The sequence below is a fragment of the Ictidomys tridecemlineatus genome, chromosome 14 (genome assembly GCF_052094955.1).
Source record: "Ictidomys tridecemlineatus isolate mIctTri1 chromosome 14, mIctTri1.hap1, whole genome shotgun sequence".
NCBI lineage: Eukaryota > Metazoa > Chordata > Mammalia > Rodentia > Sciuridae > Ictidomys > Ictidomys tridecemlineatus.
Genome location: NC_135490.1, coordinates 40,656,150 through 40,678,297, shown reverse-complemented (window position 1 = coordinate 40,678,297; position 22,148 = coordinate 40,656,150). Strand labels below are relative to the sequence as shown.

General features: G+C 33.2%; 1 protein-coding gene across 5 annotated transcripts in view; it reads left to right on the top strand.

Annotated features, from left to right (window-relative positions):
- Tusc3 (tumor suppressor candidate 3) overlaps positions 1-22,148 on the top strand; it is a 317,327-nt gene that overhangs the window by 108,406 nt on the left and 186,773 nt on the right. For 4 of the 5 annotated variants that reach the window (XM_078031092.1, XM_078031093.1, XM_078031094.1 and 1 more), the window contains exon 6: positions 7,837-7,926. The exons of the other annotated variant lie outside the window; for it this stretch is intronic. In XM_078031092.1, coding sequence (XP_077887218.1) covers positions 7,837-7,926 — 90 coding nt within the window. The remainder of the gene's footprint in view (positions 1-7,836; positions 7,927-22,148) is intronic. 5 annotated transcript variants of the gene reach the window in all.

Genomic DNA, 22,148 nt, shown 5'->3' with positions numbered 1-22,148 from the left:
TTGGTGTAGACTATATTCTAAGACTTTATTTTCATTGTTGTATTCACTTTATTTTGTATGACTCACAGGAAGAATAAGAATGATATGTATATTGGGGAAAGGTATGACTCATAGGATAAGAATGAAATATGTATATTGAGGATAGGAAGTTATTGCTTTGGTGTATAGGACAAACAGAAAGCCTGTAACTTCCTGATAAAGAGGAATTAAAACATACATATATTAAAACATAGATCCATTAGGGCTTCTGGGTGTTGAATTCTAAAACACATACTAGAAATGTACTTGTGAATAGATCCTTCTGGTTTCATGCTTCCTAGAACAGGGTGGAGGGAACAGAAATACTTGTTCGGTATTGTTTGTAGAAGCTTATGATTGTTTCTGATTAAAATATGCATCATTGATTGGTTATGGTTTCACTCCCTTCTCCCTTTTGCTACCCCCAAACATGAAGGTAATGGACAGTGAGTGAACATACTACCTGCTTTTTGATATGTTTAATGTAGAATGGTTCAATAAAGTATTGAACTATGGGTGTACATAATATTATAATTCATATATACACAATAAAATGTATAGTGTTTAAAATGCTACTTACTTGGAGCCTATAATGCAGATCTTCATGGCAGCTTAAAGCTCTGGACTTTTGTCATTTCAAACCAGATATTAGTGTGATAAGTAATAACACTCATTTTCAAACTCAAAGAAAAGCATCCTAAGAATCTATAGTTAAAAGCATGTAAAATAAAATATAATTAAAAATATCTACTTTATTATCATAGTAAGTCACAGTAGGTTAGAAGCTATTTTCTGCCTGTTAGCTCAGATTATCTGTATTAGTGTGATGATTCAAATACCCAACATTTCTTCTGCACCAGAAGAAATTATATCAGTTTCATTACTTAAATTTTCTGAAAAGCTTAAGAGCTGAAGATTGTATACATTACTTAATTTTCACACTTATGGAAGGTTCTTTGGCAAATATGCTTTGAGATTTATTAGAATAATTATATTTCTTATTTCTTTCAAAGCTACAGGATGGCTGTGACCTAAGAGATGTTGGAAGAGGACTTTTATTCTTCCAAACGTATTTGAAAAGAATTGTATGCTTTTAGAGTTAATGGTTACTATCTTTGTGATTTATTGTTTTGTTCACTATGAGGAGTGAATAATTGGTCATTGTTGTTTGTGGATGACCCTTAATGGTTTTGGCTATCAGGCAGTAGAGTCCTTTGGCCATTTGAAGATAGGAATGTCTATTTGCAAATAGGTAATTTCTATGTACCCGCAAATGAATATTTGTATAAAGACTTATGACTATAATATAATGAAATGAGTTTTTGTTTTTCTTAATAAATCTAGTTACTAATTTTCTGTAATGAAGAGGAGCAATGGCCTCAATAACAGAATTTAAAATTATCCGTATTATGGACAGAAATTTGTAGAAATTTTTTTAGCGTTTGAATGTGGTTGCCTGAATCTTTTTGCTTCTAACAGTGACAGTTACTTAGCCTGTGAAGTTCCTCAACACTCCATGCTACTGCTAATCTTAATTGAACTCATTGGTGATTATAAATAATATTTATTGAACAGTTATCCTCAGTGTATCCTTTAGTTAGCCTTCTATCAAATTATATACCTTATCTTACAAAGCCTTTCTTGGTAACTGAAAGAATCATAAAACATTTCCTACTTTTTTCTTACAAATGTAGTCTATAGAATGAGTACAGTACAATAATGATAAGATTTTTACAGAACATTTTTATAAAATTGAATATGTTAACCACGTTTTTTAAAACAGTACAAATAATTCACTTGTGAATAGTAAAAATTGAGTAGTATATGAATTCCCTGACAAGCTTTACTGCTGTTATTCTGGTCATTTATACCACTTGTTAGATAAGTGATGAAATGTCATTAAATTACTCAAAATTTAATAATATTATATTTTAAAGATAAGGAATATAAAATAATTGCATAAAATCTATATAGAATATTAAATCTTGTTTTATAAAATTATGTCCTTTGATATCTATAGGGAATGGATTTATAGATTCCACATGAGTATCAAAATCTATAGATGCTTAAGTCCCATATATAAGAAATAGTTTTTGTATATAACCTATACACATGCTCTTGTGTATGTTAAAATCATCTTTAGATTACTCAAATACCTAGTTACAGGGTAAATAGTTGTAATGTTATATCTTTAAGAATAAGTGTCAAGGAAAAAATTCTGTGTGTGTTTTTAGTCAAAATTTCTTTATTTTGAAGTGTTTTTGATCTATAGTTGAATTTGCAGATGTGGAACACAGATATTGAAGGCCAGTTACATTTAATTTTCCACATGTGTAAACAGTTTACTGAACATTTGATTTATTAGGATAACTTCAAATTAACTCATGATCTTATTTATATTTTATACTTTGCAAGAAAACAAAAACTTTGATTTTCAAGGTTATATCAATTTCATAGTGGAAATCCAAAACATATAAACCCAAAGTGTTAAAAGCATATTATGATTTTTTCTTTATTTTTTTTTTCTTAAAGATACAATAAGAAACATTTTCCCCAAATTAAATCTCTCCTCAAGTTCTGTTTTCTAGGATAGTTAAAAGCACAGTTACTGTAGTGGAAAGGGGCATGAAGCACATTGTCCCTCTTTGGTCAGTGTAGGAACTGAGGAGGTCATTTTGAAAAACAAGGAAAATAGATACATAGAGGGAAACACTTCAGGCCACTGGTGTTCTTAATTTAGGGTTATGGAAACCTGCATTTGAGAATGATACCAAGTTATGTTGTATTCAGTTTAAGGTTTATTGAATACTTACCTATTATAAATACTAGAAATTAACTATTCTCTTGCTACATTGAGGTTAAGATTTCTGTCAATTTTTTTGTGTAATTCTAATGTTTAGATTGTGCATGGCATGAAGAAAGTGCTCAGTAAATATTTTATGTGAAAGTTAAATGGATAAATACATTTCCTTAGGTTTAAGGAAAATTTAATATATGGTTGTTACTTTCATTGGTATTTATACCATTGTTTTTTATGGCTTAGACTAGTACATGTTTTTATATTTCTCCTTAGAAATACTAACTTATGTTATTTACATTTTTAAAAATATGTTTCTAGTTGTAGATGGACATAATACATTTATTTTATTTATTTATTATTTATGTGATGCTGAGAATTGAACCCAGTTCATCCCGTGTGCTAGGTAAGCACTCTAGTACTGAGCCACAACCACAGCCTATGTTATTTACATTTTGATTAGTTTTAAAATAGCAATTATGGGTTTCAGTGCATTAACCTTTATTTATTCATGTTTATTTATTGACTAATTAACTAGAATTTGAAAGCCTACTCCATGTACTCAGAACTACGAAGAACAACATGTAGATACAAAGAACAAGGTGAAAAACACTAGGACATGAGTCCTGGGGATCTGTTCTCAGGGACTTTACTTCCATAGTGAGGAAGACAAATCAGACAAGTGCATCAATATACACAAATGCTATGAAATAGCATATAATAACATGCATATATATATATATATATATGCTATTGTATATATAGTATACATATGATATATACATCAATTATTGTTTTTCTAAGATGGACCTATTTTTATAATTCTCAAGGAAAATAAAAATCTAGAAAACAAAATACTTTCCAAAGAGACAGCCTTTAAAAGTGGTCTTTGAAATGACCAAGTGTACCCTTGACTACAGCATATAATCTGATGGCTATTTTTAACATTTCTCTTTAATCATTTGGTCTGAAGCCAGTGTTCCAAAAGAACAATTATATGAAACTTTAAACCCTGAATTGTCTGATTCTATGAAGAAGCAGAAAAATAAACATAATTGTTGACAAAAACTTCACAAGTCTTGAGATTTAGGAATTTGCTGAGGGATAATAGCTAAAAATCATGTGAAAAGCTTCTGAAAAGCAGATTATTTTGTAATTTTGTGAACCAAAAATTAAATTTAGGCTCACTTACAGGATCTTACTTGAAAACTCTTAAAGGCTGGATTCAGTCAGACAGACTGAGTCTTATCAGAGCCATAATTTAATCATGACTTAGTACATTACCATATTGGATTAAATGGTCATATCACCAATGAAGTTGATAGTATCAAGGAAGTTGAACATCTTTAATAAATGAAGCTAACATAAGCAGAAAGAGAATGTCTGCCTAGTGCACTATTCATTAAATTAATTGAATCCATTGCTAACACCTTCACATAAAGAGGCTAATATTTCTAAACATTTAAAAAATAATGCCAGTGTTATTTAACTTTTTTTATAATGAAAAAAGAGGATATGCCTCTCAACTTATTTTTAAAACGTTTTAAAATCTGGTGGGGACATTTTGAAAACATAAATGATAGGTCGATCTTTCTCATGAATTTAGGGATGTAATTATTTTAAACAAAGTACTAGCATTTAGTGATTAAAAATAGTAATATGTCATCAAATGTTTTTCAGTAATATAGAATAGTTTTATATGTGAGAAATTATCAATATAATTCTCTATAGTTGTTAAACTATAGAAACAATATCTTGGTCATCTTGATATATGCATATAAGCATTTAATGGATTCACTGCCCTATGTGAATAAAAGAAAAGGATGGAACCTAAAGTCAATATCATAATTGACAACTTGAAGCTCCAGAGATAAAGAATGAGATGGCTTGTATGGAATATTGTATTAAGGCCCAGAGTGATGCATGTAGACAAAAATAAAATATATATGTATTCTACAAAGACTAAAAATAAAAATGCCCTATTAGCAGAAGATTTTGTTGTGGACAAGGAAGAATTATTAGACCTAATAAGTAAATTAACCAAGGTTGAGATAATCAATGTATATTGAATCAAATGTATTTGTATGTACCTGCAAAAAAATAAATAGAAATTAAAAAGAAATCATCTGTTGCCATAGTATTAAAACAGTCATGTATCAATCTAATTAAAAGTATGTGACACCTGTACACTGAAAACTACCAATTATTATTTGAAGAAATTCTTTAAAATATTTATACTAATGGTGGGTATAACATGTTCTTACATAGTTGTCTCAACATTTTAAATATATCCATTTTTACCTTGAAAAAAATCTCTGCCAGTTTCATTTGTGAAAATTGGCAGATATTCTAAATTTTTAATGACATGCCAAATATAAAGAGTAGAATAAATTAAGATCATATCAAAAAGAGGAACAATGCTAGATGGTTTATACTTACAGATAATCAAAATTTATTATGGTCTTCTATAATTATGATTTTGTAGTATTCGTTTCACAAAAAATCATTTAGAACAGAATTGATAAGCCATACACAGGGTCATATTTATATGGTCACTTGATTTATGACAAAAGTGGCTTTTCCATAGAGTGGATAAGTATGTTGTTTTTAATAAGTATTGATGTACCAACTGGATATCCAATATGGGGGAAATGTGAATTTCAATTTCTGTCTCCCTTCATATATAAGAAATCAATTCAAGCTGCATCATGAAACTAAATGTTAAATATAAGCAGTAACATTTTTGGAAGAAAGCATAGGTACCTATCTTTATGACAGGCAAGGAACTTAGAATGTAAAAGAATTAGCTACTATAATAGAATAAATACTTGATAAATGGAACTTCAATATGATTAAGAACTTTTGGGTTGAGGGTATTTCTCAGTGTTAGACTGCTTGCCAAGCAAACATGGGCCATAGGTTTCATCCCCCATACACCCCACCCAAATGAGAGCTTTTTGTTAAAATACATTATTTTGAAAGTGAAAAGAATGGAAAGTCACAGTTTTGATAAAGATTATTTGCTTTGTATATATTGAACAAAGAATTGCATCCAGAAATATAAATAACTTTAATAAAAAATAACAGATAGGCAGGTAACCAAATATTAAGAAGTCTTTGGATGGGAAGTTCATAGAACTATGCAGATTTCAATCAAAATTTGAAAAAGTATTCAACTGCATTAATCAGCATAAAAGTGCAAAATAAAACTGCAGTTTGACCCTACCACACATCAGTCACATTAAACATGAATTTGTTTGTGAAGATTTTTATCCACCAAAACTCCTATTTGGAAGATATAATTTAGGCTCCTGAGAAATGTTTCATTGTATCAACTAAAAGTGAGTAAACATACTCTATAATGTTGCATTTTCAAGAAAATATTAGTAATGTTTAGGAAGAGACACAAGAGGGCTCCTGTCTTTCTGACAGTGTACCATTTCTTGAATTCAGCTGATTAAAAGAGTGTGCTAATTTTCTAAAAATATATTTATCTGTTTACCCTTATGGGTCAGGCCCTTTATTATATAAATATTTTAGTCAAATAAAAATATGAAATTCTATTAAAATTAATTACAAAAATTAAAATTTCCATTATTAATGAAAATAATGAAATGGTGATATTCATTTGTTAAATCAAAAAAGGAAGCATCATTTACACTTATTTATTTAAAGAGTATCTAAATGTAGGCTATTTTACATTGCAGAAGTTTATGTTTATTAAGTTTAAGTTTATGTTCATTTATGTTTATGTGTTGTCTTATGAGAAAAGTGCTACAGTTATATGAGTAATTGTAAGTAGTGTAAATGCAACTGTTAATACTGTTAATAATGATTCAGCAGAGTATTTTATATTTAAGCCTGTTTTATTAAACTGGTTCCTGGAATCTTGAATAAATCATGTATTAAAGTGCATATTAAGGAGCATACCATAATAGCATTTATATCTAATTTTAACATCACAGTCTTTTTAGAGAATTTAAGCATCTCAAGTACTAGAAAAACTGGTGATATCTGTTTCCTTATTTGATGTATTAAGTCACGAGACCCAATGTGGATCTAAAAACTACCATAAATGTAGATAATTATGAGTATAGATAATATTTTGAGATATTAACTATAACTTATAATTTGAGTTTCTTATAATCTGAAATATATTTCTCTCATTGGCAAAACTACAAGCCCTAATAAAATTATTGTGATCTGCTACTTACTTTCATAGTTGAAGGAAATTACATATGTTAGTTATAAGATAAAGTGAATATTTATTTTTATCCCATTGAAGAGCAAAGATGTTCAGGGTCATGAATTTAAAGATTTTATGTGGTTTAAACAAATCACCCTTACACATGTGTTGTAGTGATTGATCTGTGACTTCTGGCTTATATATTCCCCCCCCCCACCCACTCTTTTAATGCCTAGGATCTTTGAGATTAGTTTTTCAAATATACTTTTTTTTTTTTTTTTGGTCTCATAGGCCCAGCCGGCATAAAAATGATCTCTCAGCTATCCCTGGACATATTTTTTCATGATTTCTTCCATCTCTAAACATCTGCTGAAGTTACTGTTATACAGTGTGCTTCAAGCAGTTAAATACTTATGGGGATATAAGTGCTTTAACCTAAAAATGTAGGCTTTTGGTGATATAAACTAATAAAGGAATGAGTTTTAGAAAATCTAGATCATTATAGGTCCTTATCAGATCTCACTGAAACATCAAAAATCTCATCTGGTGCTTTTGACTAGCTGAGGTTGGCACTTATCAGATTGTCTATCACCATGCCAGATACTTTACATATGTTATCCAATTTAACCATTAGTGTATCTCTTTAGTAGAGTTGGTATCTCAGTTCTATGGACATGGAGTCTGACAGGAAAATAAGTAATTTACCCAAAGTTCCATGGTTATATGTTTAGTAAATTTGAAAACTTTTAAAGTGGATGACCATTATTTTTTAAAAAAATACATCATTTTAGTATTCTCTGATTTATATATTGAAACATCATAACCTGTTTTTCAGTGTATAGTCTTTGCTATGACATCTGGCCAAATGTGGAATCATATTCGTGGACCTCCATATGCTCATAAGAACCCACACAATGGACAAGTGGTAAGCGTGTTTTCTAACCATTGGTATTCTAAACTTAATTCCTACTTAATGATAGGAATCAGAAATTAGGTTTAGCATTTATAATACAGGATTCTATTCATAACTATATATTTTGTTTATTCTCACCACCCCTGTCACATGTTTACATGTGCGTGTGCACACACATGACCACAAACATGCTCACACACTCATACACTATATAACTTTTTTTTAGGGTGAAGACTGCTCTCATGTTGATTTTTAAGATCAATATATCTATCACATCAATATATATGATGCATATTCTACTTTTTTAACTTAATAAATTGCTATGGTAATAACATGTAATGCCACAAAAGAAAATGCAAACACCTTGTAGCCAGTGTACCATCAATGGTAAATTTAACCTACTTCAGAAGAGGTTAATTAAACCATCATTAAGATTCCTAGCTGTCATTATGGTAGAATGTTAAGAATCCTTTGTCAGAAAATGAAAAGTGGAATTGATATGTTTTTAAATTACTGGCAGATTTCACATTAGTCACTCACTGCTCCTGGATTCACTTGATATGTTTATTGCCTTCCCTTTTCTTTGGATGGGTAGGAAATACTGTAATAGATCAGCATAGCCTAGTACTTTCCATAAAGCTTAGTATTAGGATGGTGAAGATTCAAAATAATTTTAAAATACACATTTTTCTCTAACTTAAAAAAAAACTTATTTTATCTGTTCTCTCACTTTGTTCTTTTCTCATGCTGCTGGAGTTTTTGGAAATGAGTGCTTACATTACATTTCATATATAAATGTTTCAGTGGATATCCCTTGATGGGAGATAGCTTAATCAGGTTTTAGGAACTAATTGCATATTACCAGAATAGCAGTCATTTATACTGTATAATAAGCAATTTGGTCTTAACCTTTTTGCAACATTTTCAGATTTCTCCTGTAGATGGTAAAGTTACAGTCAGCGTTAGACTATATGGATAATCATCTGCCATAAGTTAATCACACATGACTTTTATATTGTTGATGGTTTTGAAATGTCATTATATGAAGAGAAGAATGATTTCAAAATGCCGTCAACATTCAAAATCAAGTTATTACTAAGAAAATTGGATAGTTATGGAGCAACAAATCATTCCCTTATCTTTAAATCTTCACCATAAATTCAGTCTCATCAGTGATACTATTCCCTACCACCCTGTTTGAAAAGTCCTTTCTTCTCTTTCACCCTAGTCCTTATACTCACTTTCTCCTTTTCCTGTTTTATTTTTCCTTAATACCATTGATCACCTTATAATATGATGTAATTTACATATTTTGTGTCATTTCTGTTGTCTTTCACCTTGACTCCAATATTATATATAAGCTTCTGACAGCACATATTTTTGTCTGTTCCAGGCACTGATATATTCCTATCTTATAAAAAATGGGACCAAACCAAAGATTTGGTCACTGTTATGTTAATGATATTTTTAAATGTATATGTTTAGGAAATCTCATAAATTTATCATTACTGATTTTTTAAAATTTTTAGTTATAGTTGGACATAATACCTTTATTTGATTTTATTTATTTTTATCTGGTGCTGAGGATCGAACCCAGGGCCTCGCACATGCTAGGCAAGTGCTCTACCACTGAGCCACAACCCCAGTCCCATCATTACTGCTTTTTTTTTAAAAAATAAAAAAAGCTTTTTACTCTTGAGTTTTATTATTTAGAAAAACTAGCTTGAAGGGAATTAGGATTTATATAGTTTTGGTTAAGCAATAAGTTTTATTTTAAAGTTTTACATTACATTCCAAATTTCAATTTTTTTTAAAAAGCTGAACTTAGATAATATAAAAACAATAATGTAACTATGATAATTATTACTCACTTGGTATGTATTAATTGTATCTTTATCTATCCAGTATAAAAGTCTTTAAACTGTAAGATTTCTTTAAAAACTTTTTAAATTGTTCTTATTAGTTATACATGACAGTATTTTGACACATTGTACACAAATGAAACATAACCTCTTATTCCTGTGGCTGTACATGGTATAGAGTCACACCAGTAGTGTAATCATACAAGGATACAGGGTAATAATGTCTGTCTCATTCTACCATCCTTCCCATCCCCACAATCTTTATTATTTTTTAATATTCTTCTAGAACAGCATGTCTTAGGCTAAAAAACTCTTTTTATTAATGTTTCTATTTCATTAAAGTATATAAAATTGATCGACTTTCTTATGTAATATTTTAATATGTCTACGTGATCTCTGTCCTTGTTTTCTTCACCGTTTTGTTCTGCTGGTGGTCTGTCCTCTTGCAATGGTTTACTGAAGTATGCTTTAATGATGAAACTTGCACTGATAATGACAACAAAAGCTACCTATTGATTACTGAATGTCAGGCACTAGGCTATGTAAATGAATATTTTAGGCTATCACATGAATATTCCTAAACCATACTTTTGTGGTAATTATAATAGTGATATATGTGCATTTCAGTTACCACTTAAGTTGGAAATCCTAAATGGCTCCTGATTTCCTGCTCATTATAATTTTTCTTTTCAACCTGATACTCTGCTACTTTGTAGAGAAACTCAGTGTTAGCCTATTTGTACTGTTCATTTTTCTCCAAAGACATGATTCATTTTTCTGCTTCTATTTCTGGAGTATTCATTACTTTTAAAAAATAATGCCCACCATTCAAATATCATCTAATCTACCATTCCTCTGAGGTTCATTCCTTCTTTCTGTGTTGTCTCTCCTTTCTTATATATATTTATGAATATATTGTTAATCTATTTAGATATTGTAAGCTTTCGCTTAGTAGAATAATTTTTAATGTTTCTAACAATGCTTATTAGTCAAATCCTTAAACATACAGTTTCTCTTAAGCTGTTTTTCATCTGTAAAACTTGCATATAGCTGACCCTCAATAAATATTTTAGTATATAATGGATCCATGTGGGAGATTTTTGTTTCTTATATTGTATTATGTTAATTCTCTTTTAAAATATTTTTTACTCACTAGTCAGGTGAATGATAAGATCAACATGTCAGTGTGAATTCAACATGAATTGGTTAGTAACCTTAATGTGCCAGGAACATTTATTTTTAAGGAACATTTACAGATTAAGAAAATTATTTTATCCCCCTCACATTTTTATGTTACCATTTTGAAAGATTGGCACAGCTCTTGTGAAAAGGTACTCTGAAGGTACACAGAGAAGCATAATAATAAAATTAAAATTTTCTGTAAAAACCATTTTCCTCATGTATAAATGTAATTTTCAAATATATTTATTTATCTTGTTAACACTTTAATAAAGAATTTAAAGAAGCTGAGCTTATAGAAGTAGAGTAAAATAGTGGTTACCAGAAGCTAAGGAGGGGAAACAAAACAGGGAAGGAGTTGAGAAGAGATTGGTAAAAGTGTATAAATTATAGTTAGATAGGAATAAGTTCTGGTGTTCTACTGCACCATAGGGTTACTATAGTTAACAATATTGTATGTTCCAAAATAACTATAAGAGAGGATTTGGAGTATTCTTACACAATGATGAATGCTTGAGTCAATAAATATGCCAAATAACCTGATTTGATCATTACACAGGTAGTACATGTATCAAGACATCATTGTGTCACATAAATATGTACAATTATTATGTGTCAAAAATAAAACTTAAATTATAGTGTCCTTGTACTAAATTTGCAAACTTATTCATAGGAAACTACTATACCCCAAAAGGAGCAATAGGATTCTAATTTTTTTTCAGATTTGCTAAATGATTGATGTCAACTATATTTTGATTTATGTTCAATGGATTGAGAAGTTTATGCTAAAACTATTAATGAAGAATTATGTCTTTTACTACTGAACTTTTTAAATACTTTAGATTTTCACTATCAGATTCTCTATAATTTCATGTAATATTTTCTCACTTTCTCTGAAGACATAGTTTCTAAAAACAATTCTGAGTAGGGATGAGTTATTTTGTGTCATGTTTTTCCTTTATTTTTGAGGTGGGTTTTTTTTCCAATTATAGCAAGAACATTTAACATTAGATCTACTCTCTTTAAATTTTAAGTGTCCAATACAATATTTTAACAATTAGCAAGATTTCCTGGATTTATCTTGTGAGAGTTTTTCCTTTTTGAGTATTAATATTTCCCCATTTCACAAGTACTAGGTGCTTAGCCATCACCATTGTACTCTACTTCTGAGTTTTGACTGTTAGATACCCTAAAAAAGTGGAACCCTGCATTTTTTTGTCCTTGGTATCTAGGCTATTTCACTTAGCATTTTGTCTTCAGGTTTCATCCATGTCACGTATGATAAGATTTCCTTCTTTTTAATTCCTGAAAAAAATACAATTATATGTATATGCCACATTTTTATTTATTAACCTGTTAGTGGATATTTAGTTTGTCCCATTTCTTGGTTATTGTGAATAATACTGCAATGAGTATAAGAGTACAGATTTCTCTTTGATATTCTAATTTAATATTTGGGACAAATACATAGAAGTGGGATTCTTGGATCATATAGTATTTCTGCTTTTACTTTTTTGAGACATTTCTATACTGTTTCCCATTAGATGTACCATTTTACTCTTCCACTACCAGAGTATTATGCTTTTCTTTTATCCACAACCTTGCCAACGCATATGTATATGTTTATTTCATAATAGCCTTCCAAATGTATATGCGACGGTATCTCATTGTGACTTTCATTAGTGATTAGTAATGTGGAACAAACAGTTTTTTATGTATATATGGGCCATTTGTATGCTTTTGTTGGAAAAGTATCTATTCAGGTTCTATGTTCCTATTTTAAATGTAGTTGTTTGTTTTTTTGCTGTTGAGTTTTAGGAATTCCATGTATATTTTGGATAGCAGCCCATTATTTGATGTGTGATTTGCAAATATTTCATTTCATTCTGTAGATCATCTTTTCTCTTTATTCTTTGTTTCCTTTGTCATGGAGTTTGATGCGGTCCTACTTATCTATTTTTTACTTTTGTGTTCATATCCAAAAAGATTATTGCCAGGACCAGTGTTGTGAAACTTTTCTTCTTTCTTATCACAGTTTCAGGTATTATATTTAAGTCTATCATAGATTTTGAATATAGTATTATATGTCATGTGAAATAAAGGTTCAGTATGTATTTGTATTTGGTATTGGAAATTGAACCCTGGTGATCTTGGAGAGCTGATGTCATCATCCCTGTTTTCCACCGACTGCAGCTCATTCAGCGATAGAACAGGTAATTTCAGGCTGCCATTCACCTGCTTCTCGCAGACAAATTACTCAGGCTCAGTGCTAAAGAACCCGCTGAAACTGCGTCTTGGAGCCTGTTCCTAGCAGAACATACACCAAGCCCGGGAGCGGCCGAATTCTGGCTCCCCAAACTGCTATGGCCTAGGGCTAAAGAACCCGCGGAAACTGCTTCTCGGTCCAGGTCCTACTGAATACTGTGGAGGCCAGAGGGGCAGAGCAGAGCCGCCGCCCGCGCCTGGAACAGGCCTAGCGACCCGCCGGCGTGGTATCACTTCACCCCAACTGCAGTAGGGACCGAGCAGAGCCGCTGCCCGAGCCCACAAGGTAGGCAGACCTGCGACCGACTGGCAGAACAGGCCCAGCAGCCTGCTGGCATGGCAGACACATCATACCAATTGGAGTAGGGGCAGAGCAGAGCTGCTGCCCACATCCGGAACAGGCCCAACAACCCACGGGCATGGTAGTCACGTCACCCCAATTGGAGTAGGGACAGAGCAGAGCCGCCACCCGCGCCTGCAAGGTAGACAGGCCTGTGACCGACTGGCAGAACAGGCCCAGCGGCCGGCGCAGCAGACACATCACCCAATTTGGACTAGGGGCAGAGCAGAGCTGCCGCCCGTGCCCATAAGGTAGGCAGACCTGCGACCGACTGGAGGAACAGGCCAAGCAGCCTGCCGGCATGGTAGACACGTCACCCCAATTGGAGAAGGGGCAGAGCAGATCCGCCGCCCGCACCCTGAACAAGCCCAGCGGCCCGCCGGCGTGATACACACGTCACACCAATTGGAGTAGGGGTAGAGCAGAGCCGCCACCCATGCCCGGAACAGGCCCAGCGGCCCGCCAGCGTGGAAGTCACGTCACCCCAGTTGGAGTAGGGGAAGAGCAGAACCGCCTCCTGCGCCTGGAACAGGCCCAGAGACCTGCCGGCATGGTAGACATGTCACCCCAATTGGAGTAAGGGCAGAGCAGAGCCGCCGCCCGTGCCTGCAAGGTAGGCAGACCTGCGACTGACCAGCAGAACAGGCCCAGGGGTCCACGGGCGTGGTAGACACGTCACACCAACTGGAGGAAGGGCAGAGCAGAGCCGCCGCCCGCGCCTACAAGGTAGGCAGACCTGGGACCGACTGGCAGAACAGACCCAGCGGCACGCCAGCGTGGTAGACAGATCACCCCAATTGGAGGAGGAGCACAGCCGCTGCCCGCCCTGCAAGGGAGATTTTTCACCTATACAAGAGCAATATAAATATATAGGGGGAAAATTTTAAAAACACAACAGTTTCACCAAGCAGAAAGAAACGCGAGCAGTATGAAATGACAAGGAAAGAAAGGACCACAAGCAGTGCAGGTCAACTCAACTTTAGAAGAGGTAATAGCTGCAGCAGATGGAATATCAGATAAAGAATTCAGGATAAACATGCTTCAGATGATCTGGAGTCTCAAGGAAGACATTAGACAGCAAAATCAGACAATGAAAGATCACTTCGACAATGAATTACATAAACAAATCCAAGAAGCAAAAGATGAACTATACAGGGAGATAGAGGTAATAAAAAACAAACAGAAATCCTAGAAATGTAGGAAGCAATAAACCAACTTAAAAACTCAATTGAGAATACTACCAGCAGAGTAGAACACTTAGAAGATAGAACATCAGACAATGAAGAAAAAGTATTTCAACTTGAAAAGAACATACACAGCTCAGCAAGACTGTTAAGGAACCATGAGCAGAACATACAAGAAATATGGGATAACATAAAGAGACCAAACTTAAGAGTCATTGGGATACAGGAAGGTATAGAGTTCCAAACCAAAGGAATGAGCAATCTATTCAATGAAATAATACGAGAAAACTTCCCAGACTTGAAGAATGAGACAGAATCCCAAATCCTAGAAGCCTACAGGACACCGAATGTGCAAAATCATAAGAGAACCACACCTATACACATTATAATGAAGATGTCCAGCATACAGAATAAGGAGAGAATTTTAAAAGCTACAAGAGAAAGGAAGCAGATTACATTTAGGGGCAAACCAATCAGGATAACAGCTGATCTTTCAACACAGACTCTGAAAGCTAGAAGATCCTGGAATAACATATTTCAAACACTGAAAGAAAATGGGTTCCAACCAAGAATTGTGTATCCAGCGAAATTAAGCTTCAGGATGGAAGATGAAATTAAAACCTTCCACGATAAACAAAAGTTAAAAGAATTTGCAGCTAGAAAATCATCTCTTCAAAACATCCTTGGCAAAACTTTTCAGGAAGAGGAAATGGAAAATAACAATGAAAACCAACAGTGGGAGTTAGGACAGTAAAGGGGGGAACATAATCAAAGAGGAAAACAAACCATGTATAGTAACATAAATAAACAAATATGGCTGGAAGAACAAACCATATCTCAATAATAACCCTAAATGTTAATGGCTTAAACTCACCAATTAAGAGACACAGGCTAGTAGAATGGATCACAAAACAAGACCCAACAATATGCTGCCTACAGGAGACGCATTTGATAGGAAAAGATATACATAGACTGAAGGTGAAAGGTTGGTAAAAATCATATCACTCATATGGACTTCGGAAACAAGCAGGAGTGTCCATACTCATATCAAATAAAATAGATTTCAAGCCAAAGTTAATCAAAAGGGATAAAGAGGGACAGTACATACTGCTCAAGGAACCATACACCAACAAGACATAACAATCATAAATATATATGCCCCAAACAACGGTGCAGCTATGTTCATCAAGCAAACTCTTCTCAAGTTCAAGAGTCTAATAGACCACTATACAATAATTATGGGAGACTTCAACACACCTCTCTCACCACTGGACAGATCTTCCAAACAAAAGTTAAATAAGGAAACTATAGAACTCAATAACACAATTAATAACCTAGACTTAATTGACATATATAAAATATACCACCCAACATCAAGCAGTTACACTTTTTTCTCAGCAGCACATGGATCCTTCTCAAAAATAGATCATATATTATGTCACAGGGCAACTCTTAGAAAATATAAAGGAGTAGACATAATACCATGCATCTTATCTGATCATAATGGAATGAAACTGAAAATCAACAATAAAAGAAGGAAGGAAAAATCATGTATCACTTGGAGAATGAACAATAGGTTACTGAATGATCAATGGGTTATAGAAGACATCAAGGAAGAAATTAAAAAATTCTTAGAGATAAATGAAAACACAGACACAACATATCGGAATCTATGGGACACATTGAAAGCAGTTCTAAGGAAAATTCATTGCTTGGAGTTCATTCCTTAAAAAGAAAAAACCAACAAATAAATGATCTCATACTTCATCTCAAAATCCTAGAGAAACAAGAGCAAAACAACAGCAAAAGAAGTATAAGGCAAGAAATAATTAAAATCAGAGCTGAAATTAATGAAATCTAAACAAAAGAAACAATTGAAAAAATTGACAAAACTAAAAGTTGGTTCTTTGAAAAAATAAATAAAATCGACAGACCCTTAGCCATGCTAACAAAGAGAAGAAGAGAGAGAACTCAGATTACTAGCATACGGGATGAAAAAGGCAACATCACAACAGACACTTTAGAAATACAGAAGATAATCAAATTATTTTGAATCCTTATACTCCAATAAAATAGAAGATAGTGAAGGCATCGATAAGTTTCTTAAGTCATATGATCTGCCCAGATTAAGTCAGGAGTATATAGACAACCTAAACAGACCAATATCAATTGAGGAAATAGAAGAAACCATCAAAAGACTACCAACTAAGAAAAGCCCAGGACAGGATGGGTATACAGCAGAGTTTTACAAAACCTTTAAAGAGGAACTAATACCAATACTTTTCAAGCTATTTCAGGAAATAGAAAAAGAGGAAGAACTTCCAAATTCATTCTACGAGGCCAACATCACCCTGATTCCTAAACCAGACAAAGACACTTCAAAGAAAGAAAACTACAGACCAATATCTCTAATGAACCTAGGTGCAAAAATCCTCAATAAAATTCTGGCGAATCGGATTCAAAAACGTATCCAAAAAAATGTGCACCACGAAGTAGGATTCATCCCTGGGATGCACGGCTGGTTCAATATACAGAAACCAATAAATGTTATTCACCACATCAATAGACTTAAAATAAGAACCATATGATCATCTCGATAGATGCAGAAAAAGCATTCGACAAAGTACAGCATCCCTTTATGTTCAAAACTCTAGAAAAACTAGGGATAACAGGAACATACCTCAATATTGTAAAAGCAATCTATGCTAAGCCTCAGGCTAGCATCATTCTGAATGGAGAAAAATTGAAGGCATTCCCTCTAAAATCTGGAACAAGACAGGGATGCCCTCTCTCACCACTTCTGTTCAACATAGTTCTCAAAACACTGGCCAGAGCAATTAGACGAAAGAAATGAAAGGTATAAAAATAGGAAAAGAAGAACTTAAATTATCACTATTTGAGAATAACATGATTCTATACCTAGCAGACCCAAAAGGGTCTACAAAGAAACTATTAGAGCTAATAAATAAATTTAGCAAAGTGGCAGGATATAAAATCAACACGCATAAATCAAAGGCATTCCTGTATATCAGCGACAAATCCTCTGAAATGGAAATGAGGAAAAACACTCCATTCACAATATCCTCAAAAAAAATAAAATACTTGGGAATCAACCTAACAAAAGAGGTGAAAGACTTATACAATGCAAACTACAGAACCCTAAAGAGAGAGATAGAAGATGATCTTAGAAGATGGAAAAATATATTCTGTTCATGAATAGGCAGAACTAACATCATCAAAATGGTGATATTACCAGAAGTTCTCTATAGGTTTAATGCAATGCCAATCAAAATCCCAATGGCATTTCTTGTAGAAATAGAGAAAGCAATCATGAAATTCATATGGAAAAATAAAAGACCCAGAATAGCAAAAGCAATTCTAAGCAGGAAGTGTGAATCAGGTGGTATACCGATACTAGACTTCAAACTATACTACAGAGCAATATTAACAAAAACAGCATGATACTGGTACCAAAACAGGCAGGTGGACCAATGGTACAGAATAGAGGACACAGAAACCAATCCACAAAACTACAACTATCTTATATTTGATAAAGGGGCTAAAAGCATGCAATGGAGGAAGGATAGCATCTTCAACAAATGGTGCTGGGAAAACTGGAAATCCACATGCAACAAAATGAAACTGAATCCCTTTCTCTCGCCATGCACAAAAGTTAACTCAAAATGGATCAAGGAGCTTGATATTAAATCAGAGACACGGCATCTGATAGAAGAAAAAGTTGGGTACGACCTACATACTGTGGGGTCGGGCTCCAAATTCCTCAATAGGACACCCATAGCACAAGAGTTAACATCTAGAATCAACAAATGGGACTTACTCAAACTAAAAAGTTTTTTCACAGCAAAAGAAACAATAAGAGAGGTAAATAGGGAGCCTACATCATGGGAACAAATCTTTACTCCTCACACTTCAGATAGAGCCCTAATATCCAGAGTATATAAAGAGCTCAAAAACTTAGACAATAAGATAACAAATAACCCAATCAACAAATGGGCCAAGGACCTGAACAGACACTTCTCAGAGGAGGACATACAATCAATCAACAAGTACATGGAAAAATGCTCACCATCTCTAGCAGTCAGAGAAATGCAAATCAAAACCACCCTAAAATACCATCTCACTCCAGTAAGATTGGCAGCCATTATGAAGTCAAACAACAACAAGTGCTGGCGAGGATGTGGGGAAAAGGGTACACTTGTTCACTGTTGGTGGGACTGCAAATTGGTGCAGCCAATTTGGAAAGCAGTATGGAGATTTCTTAGAAAGCTGGGAATGGAACCACCATTTGACCCAGCTATTCCCCTTCTGGTTCTATTCCCTAAAGACCTAAAAAGAGCATGCTACAGGGACACTGCTACATTGATGTTCATAGCAGCACAATTCACAATAGCTAAACTGTGGAGCCAACCTAGATGCCCTTCAGTAGAAGAATGGATAAAAAAAAGTGGCATATATACACAATGGAGTATTACTCTGCATTAAAAAATGACAAAAATCATAGAATTTGGAGGGAAATGGATGGCATTAGAACAGATTATGCTAAGTGAAGCCAGCCAATCCCTAAAAAACAAATGCCAAATGTCTTCTTTGATATAAGGAGAGTAACTAAGAACAGAGTAGGGAAGAAGATCATAAGAAGATTAACATTAAACAGGGATGAGAGGTGGGAGGGAAAGCGAAAGAGAAGGGAAATTGCATGGAAAGGGAAGGAGACCCTCATGGTTATACAAAATTACATACAAGAGGAAGTGAGGGGAAAGGGAAAAATAATACAAGGGGAAGAAATGAATTACAGTAGAGGGGGTAGAGAGAGAAGAGGGGGAGGGGAGGGGAGGGTGGATAGTAGAGGATAGGAAAGGCAGCATAATACAACAGACACTAGTATGGCAATATGTAAATCAATGGAAGTGTAACTGATGTGATTCTGCAATCTGTATATGGGGTAAAAATGGGAGTCAATAACCCACTTGAATCAAAGTATGAAATATGATATGTCAAGAACTATGTAATGTTTTGAGCAACCAACAATAAAAAAAAAAAAGAAAAGAAATTGAACCCTGGGCACTTAACCACTGAGCCACATCTGCAGCCACCCCCATCCCTTAGCAACTACGAGATGCTAAGCAACTCAGTGAGACCCTATCTCTAAATAAAATACCAAGTAGGGCTAAGGATGTTGCTCAGTGGTCAAGTGCCCCTGAGCTTAATCCCAGGTACCCCTGCCCCCCAAAAAAACAACAACAACAAAACAGCATGATAGCTAGATTCCAGTGTATTCAGACATTTGAACATATATAATAATAACTGCTATTTTCACAAAACCATAAGGATGAATCTCTATAATGCCAAATGAGAAAGCCAGAAACAAAAATGTATCTATTGTCAGATTTCATTTATTTAAGCTCAGAAACCAAACAAAATAATCTGTGTTTCAGAGTCAAAAAAGGTGCTTACTTTTGAGCTGGTTGGTTAAGTAATTACGGTGTGACATCAATGGTTTTCTAGATAACTTATTGTTTGATCTAGGTGATAAGTACATACATGAGATCAGTTAAAATTCATCCAACTTTATATTCTTAAAATATGAACTTTTTTCTATGTCATATTTTCCTATTATTTTTTTCTAAAACAAAAGCTTTAAATAGAAGCTTTAAAAAATGTTTGATCTTAGTGAACCTAATTCAGCTCTTTCAAATAATATTTTTATAGATGTTTAATAATAAAACCTACTCAATTGATGGTTTACAATGGTTAAGAGAGATTGTGTTCTAATTTTTTTCTTTATTGGGCATTTAGTAAATCCCCAAATTCAATTATTATTTACTTGGAAATATATAGTACATATTCAGAGATAAAGGAACCTATGTTTAACTCAGTGCCTCTCTCACTTACTTATGTCCTCTGTTCCCTTTTTATAGGCACTAGACATATTCTTGGTAGTCCTCATAATTAATGTATAAAGAACTTTGACATATATTATCTTACAAGCAAAAGTACTATGAATTTGGAGAATGGGTATTTTATAAATGAGAAAAGGTATTATTCTGTGTGAATGCAGTAGATTCAGAATTACAATCATGAAACTTATAATGTGATTAAGAATTACTCAAGATTAAATTGATGATATTAAATTATTTCAAAATATAAATTTAAAATTAAATTTATTAAATATATTACAAAATATATCTAAATTTAAACATATTAAATATATTATTAACAGAAGTGATTAATGTTTGAATCTTTATGCTTATGTCCATTTTAAATTTTGATTGAAGTTCAAAAAAAACTAAAGATTCTGAACAACTTGTGAATCCAGTAATACCTTCTGTTTTCTTTATGGATACTAGTTAAATATGGTGAGAGAGGGCTGGAGGTATAGCTCTGTGGTAGAGCATAAGGTAGCATGTGGGAGGCCCTAAGTTTGATCTTCAGCACAGCTAGAAAACAAAAACAAAAAACATCCATGTCGTAATACCTGTACAACGTAACTAACATGATCCTTTAAAAACACATAGGCGGGGACTACTTAGACCCTTGAGGTGGCTTAAAGATAGGTCAGGAATAAGTTCTTAAATCTGTCATCATGTTCTAGACTCTTTTTTTCCTCCTCATTATCTGATTGTTCCAAGTTTTTCTCTCTGATATATTTTTATTGTTTCTATTTCAACCTTTGTTTTTTAAATATTATTTTCTGATCATAGAAGGAATATGTACTTATTACCATGGAAATTTAGAAAATTCTAAAAAAAGCACCAGTATAGAACTATAGTTTCTTGTAAGGGAAAGAATATGTTAATGTGGTTAAATAAACTACCTATTCATAGATAATAGGTTAAAGAGAATGTTACTGGTAATAAAGCATTGAGAAATATAAAGGCAGAATATTAATATCCCAGCTAGTCATTTAAACTAAGCAGAGTACATAAAAAGCCATTGAGGATTGAATTTCTTTCTTACATCAAGCAAATATCATTCATATTTATATATATAAAAGTGTATATATATGAATGAATCAGCCTTGTAAATATATGTATTAAATAAAGGAATGATTCTGTATAAATTCCCAAGGCAATGTTATAAAACAGTTAAAGACAAAGAAAGATTTTCAGGCTTCAGATTTTCATTAACCTCTGCATTTCTTCTTATAACACGAATAACACAATTACAAAATAAAGCTAAGCTTAAATCCCCAATTGCAGTAGAATTTCCATTAACATTCAAATCTATTAAAATGAACATAGGTACAGTTTCTTTATGCTTATAAACTTCTTCAAAATTCATATGAAATTTTGCAGTAGCGTACTTTTCATCTGTCTTATTCTCCAGAAATACTGCTGCATGTCGTGTGTCCTGTCTTCTTTATCTTACCAGAGAGTTTTGTGT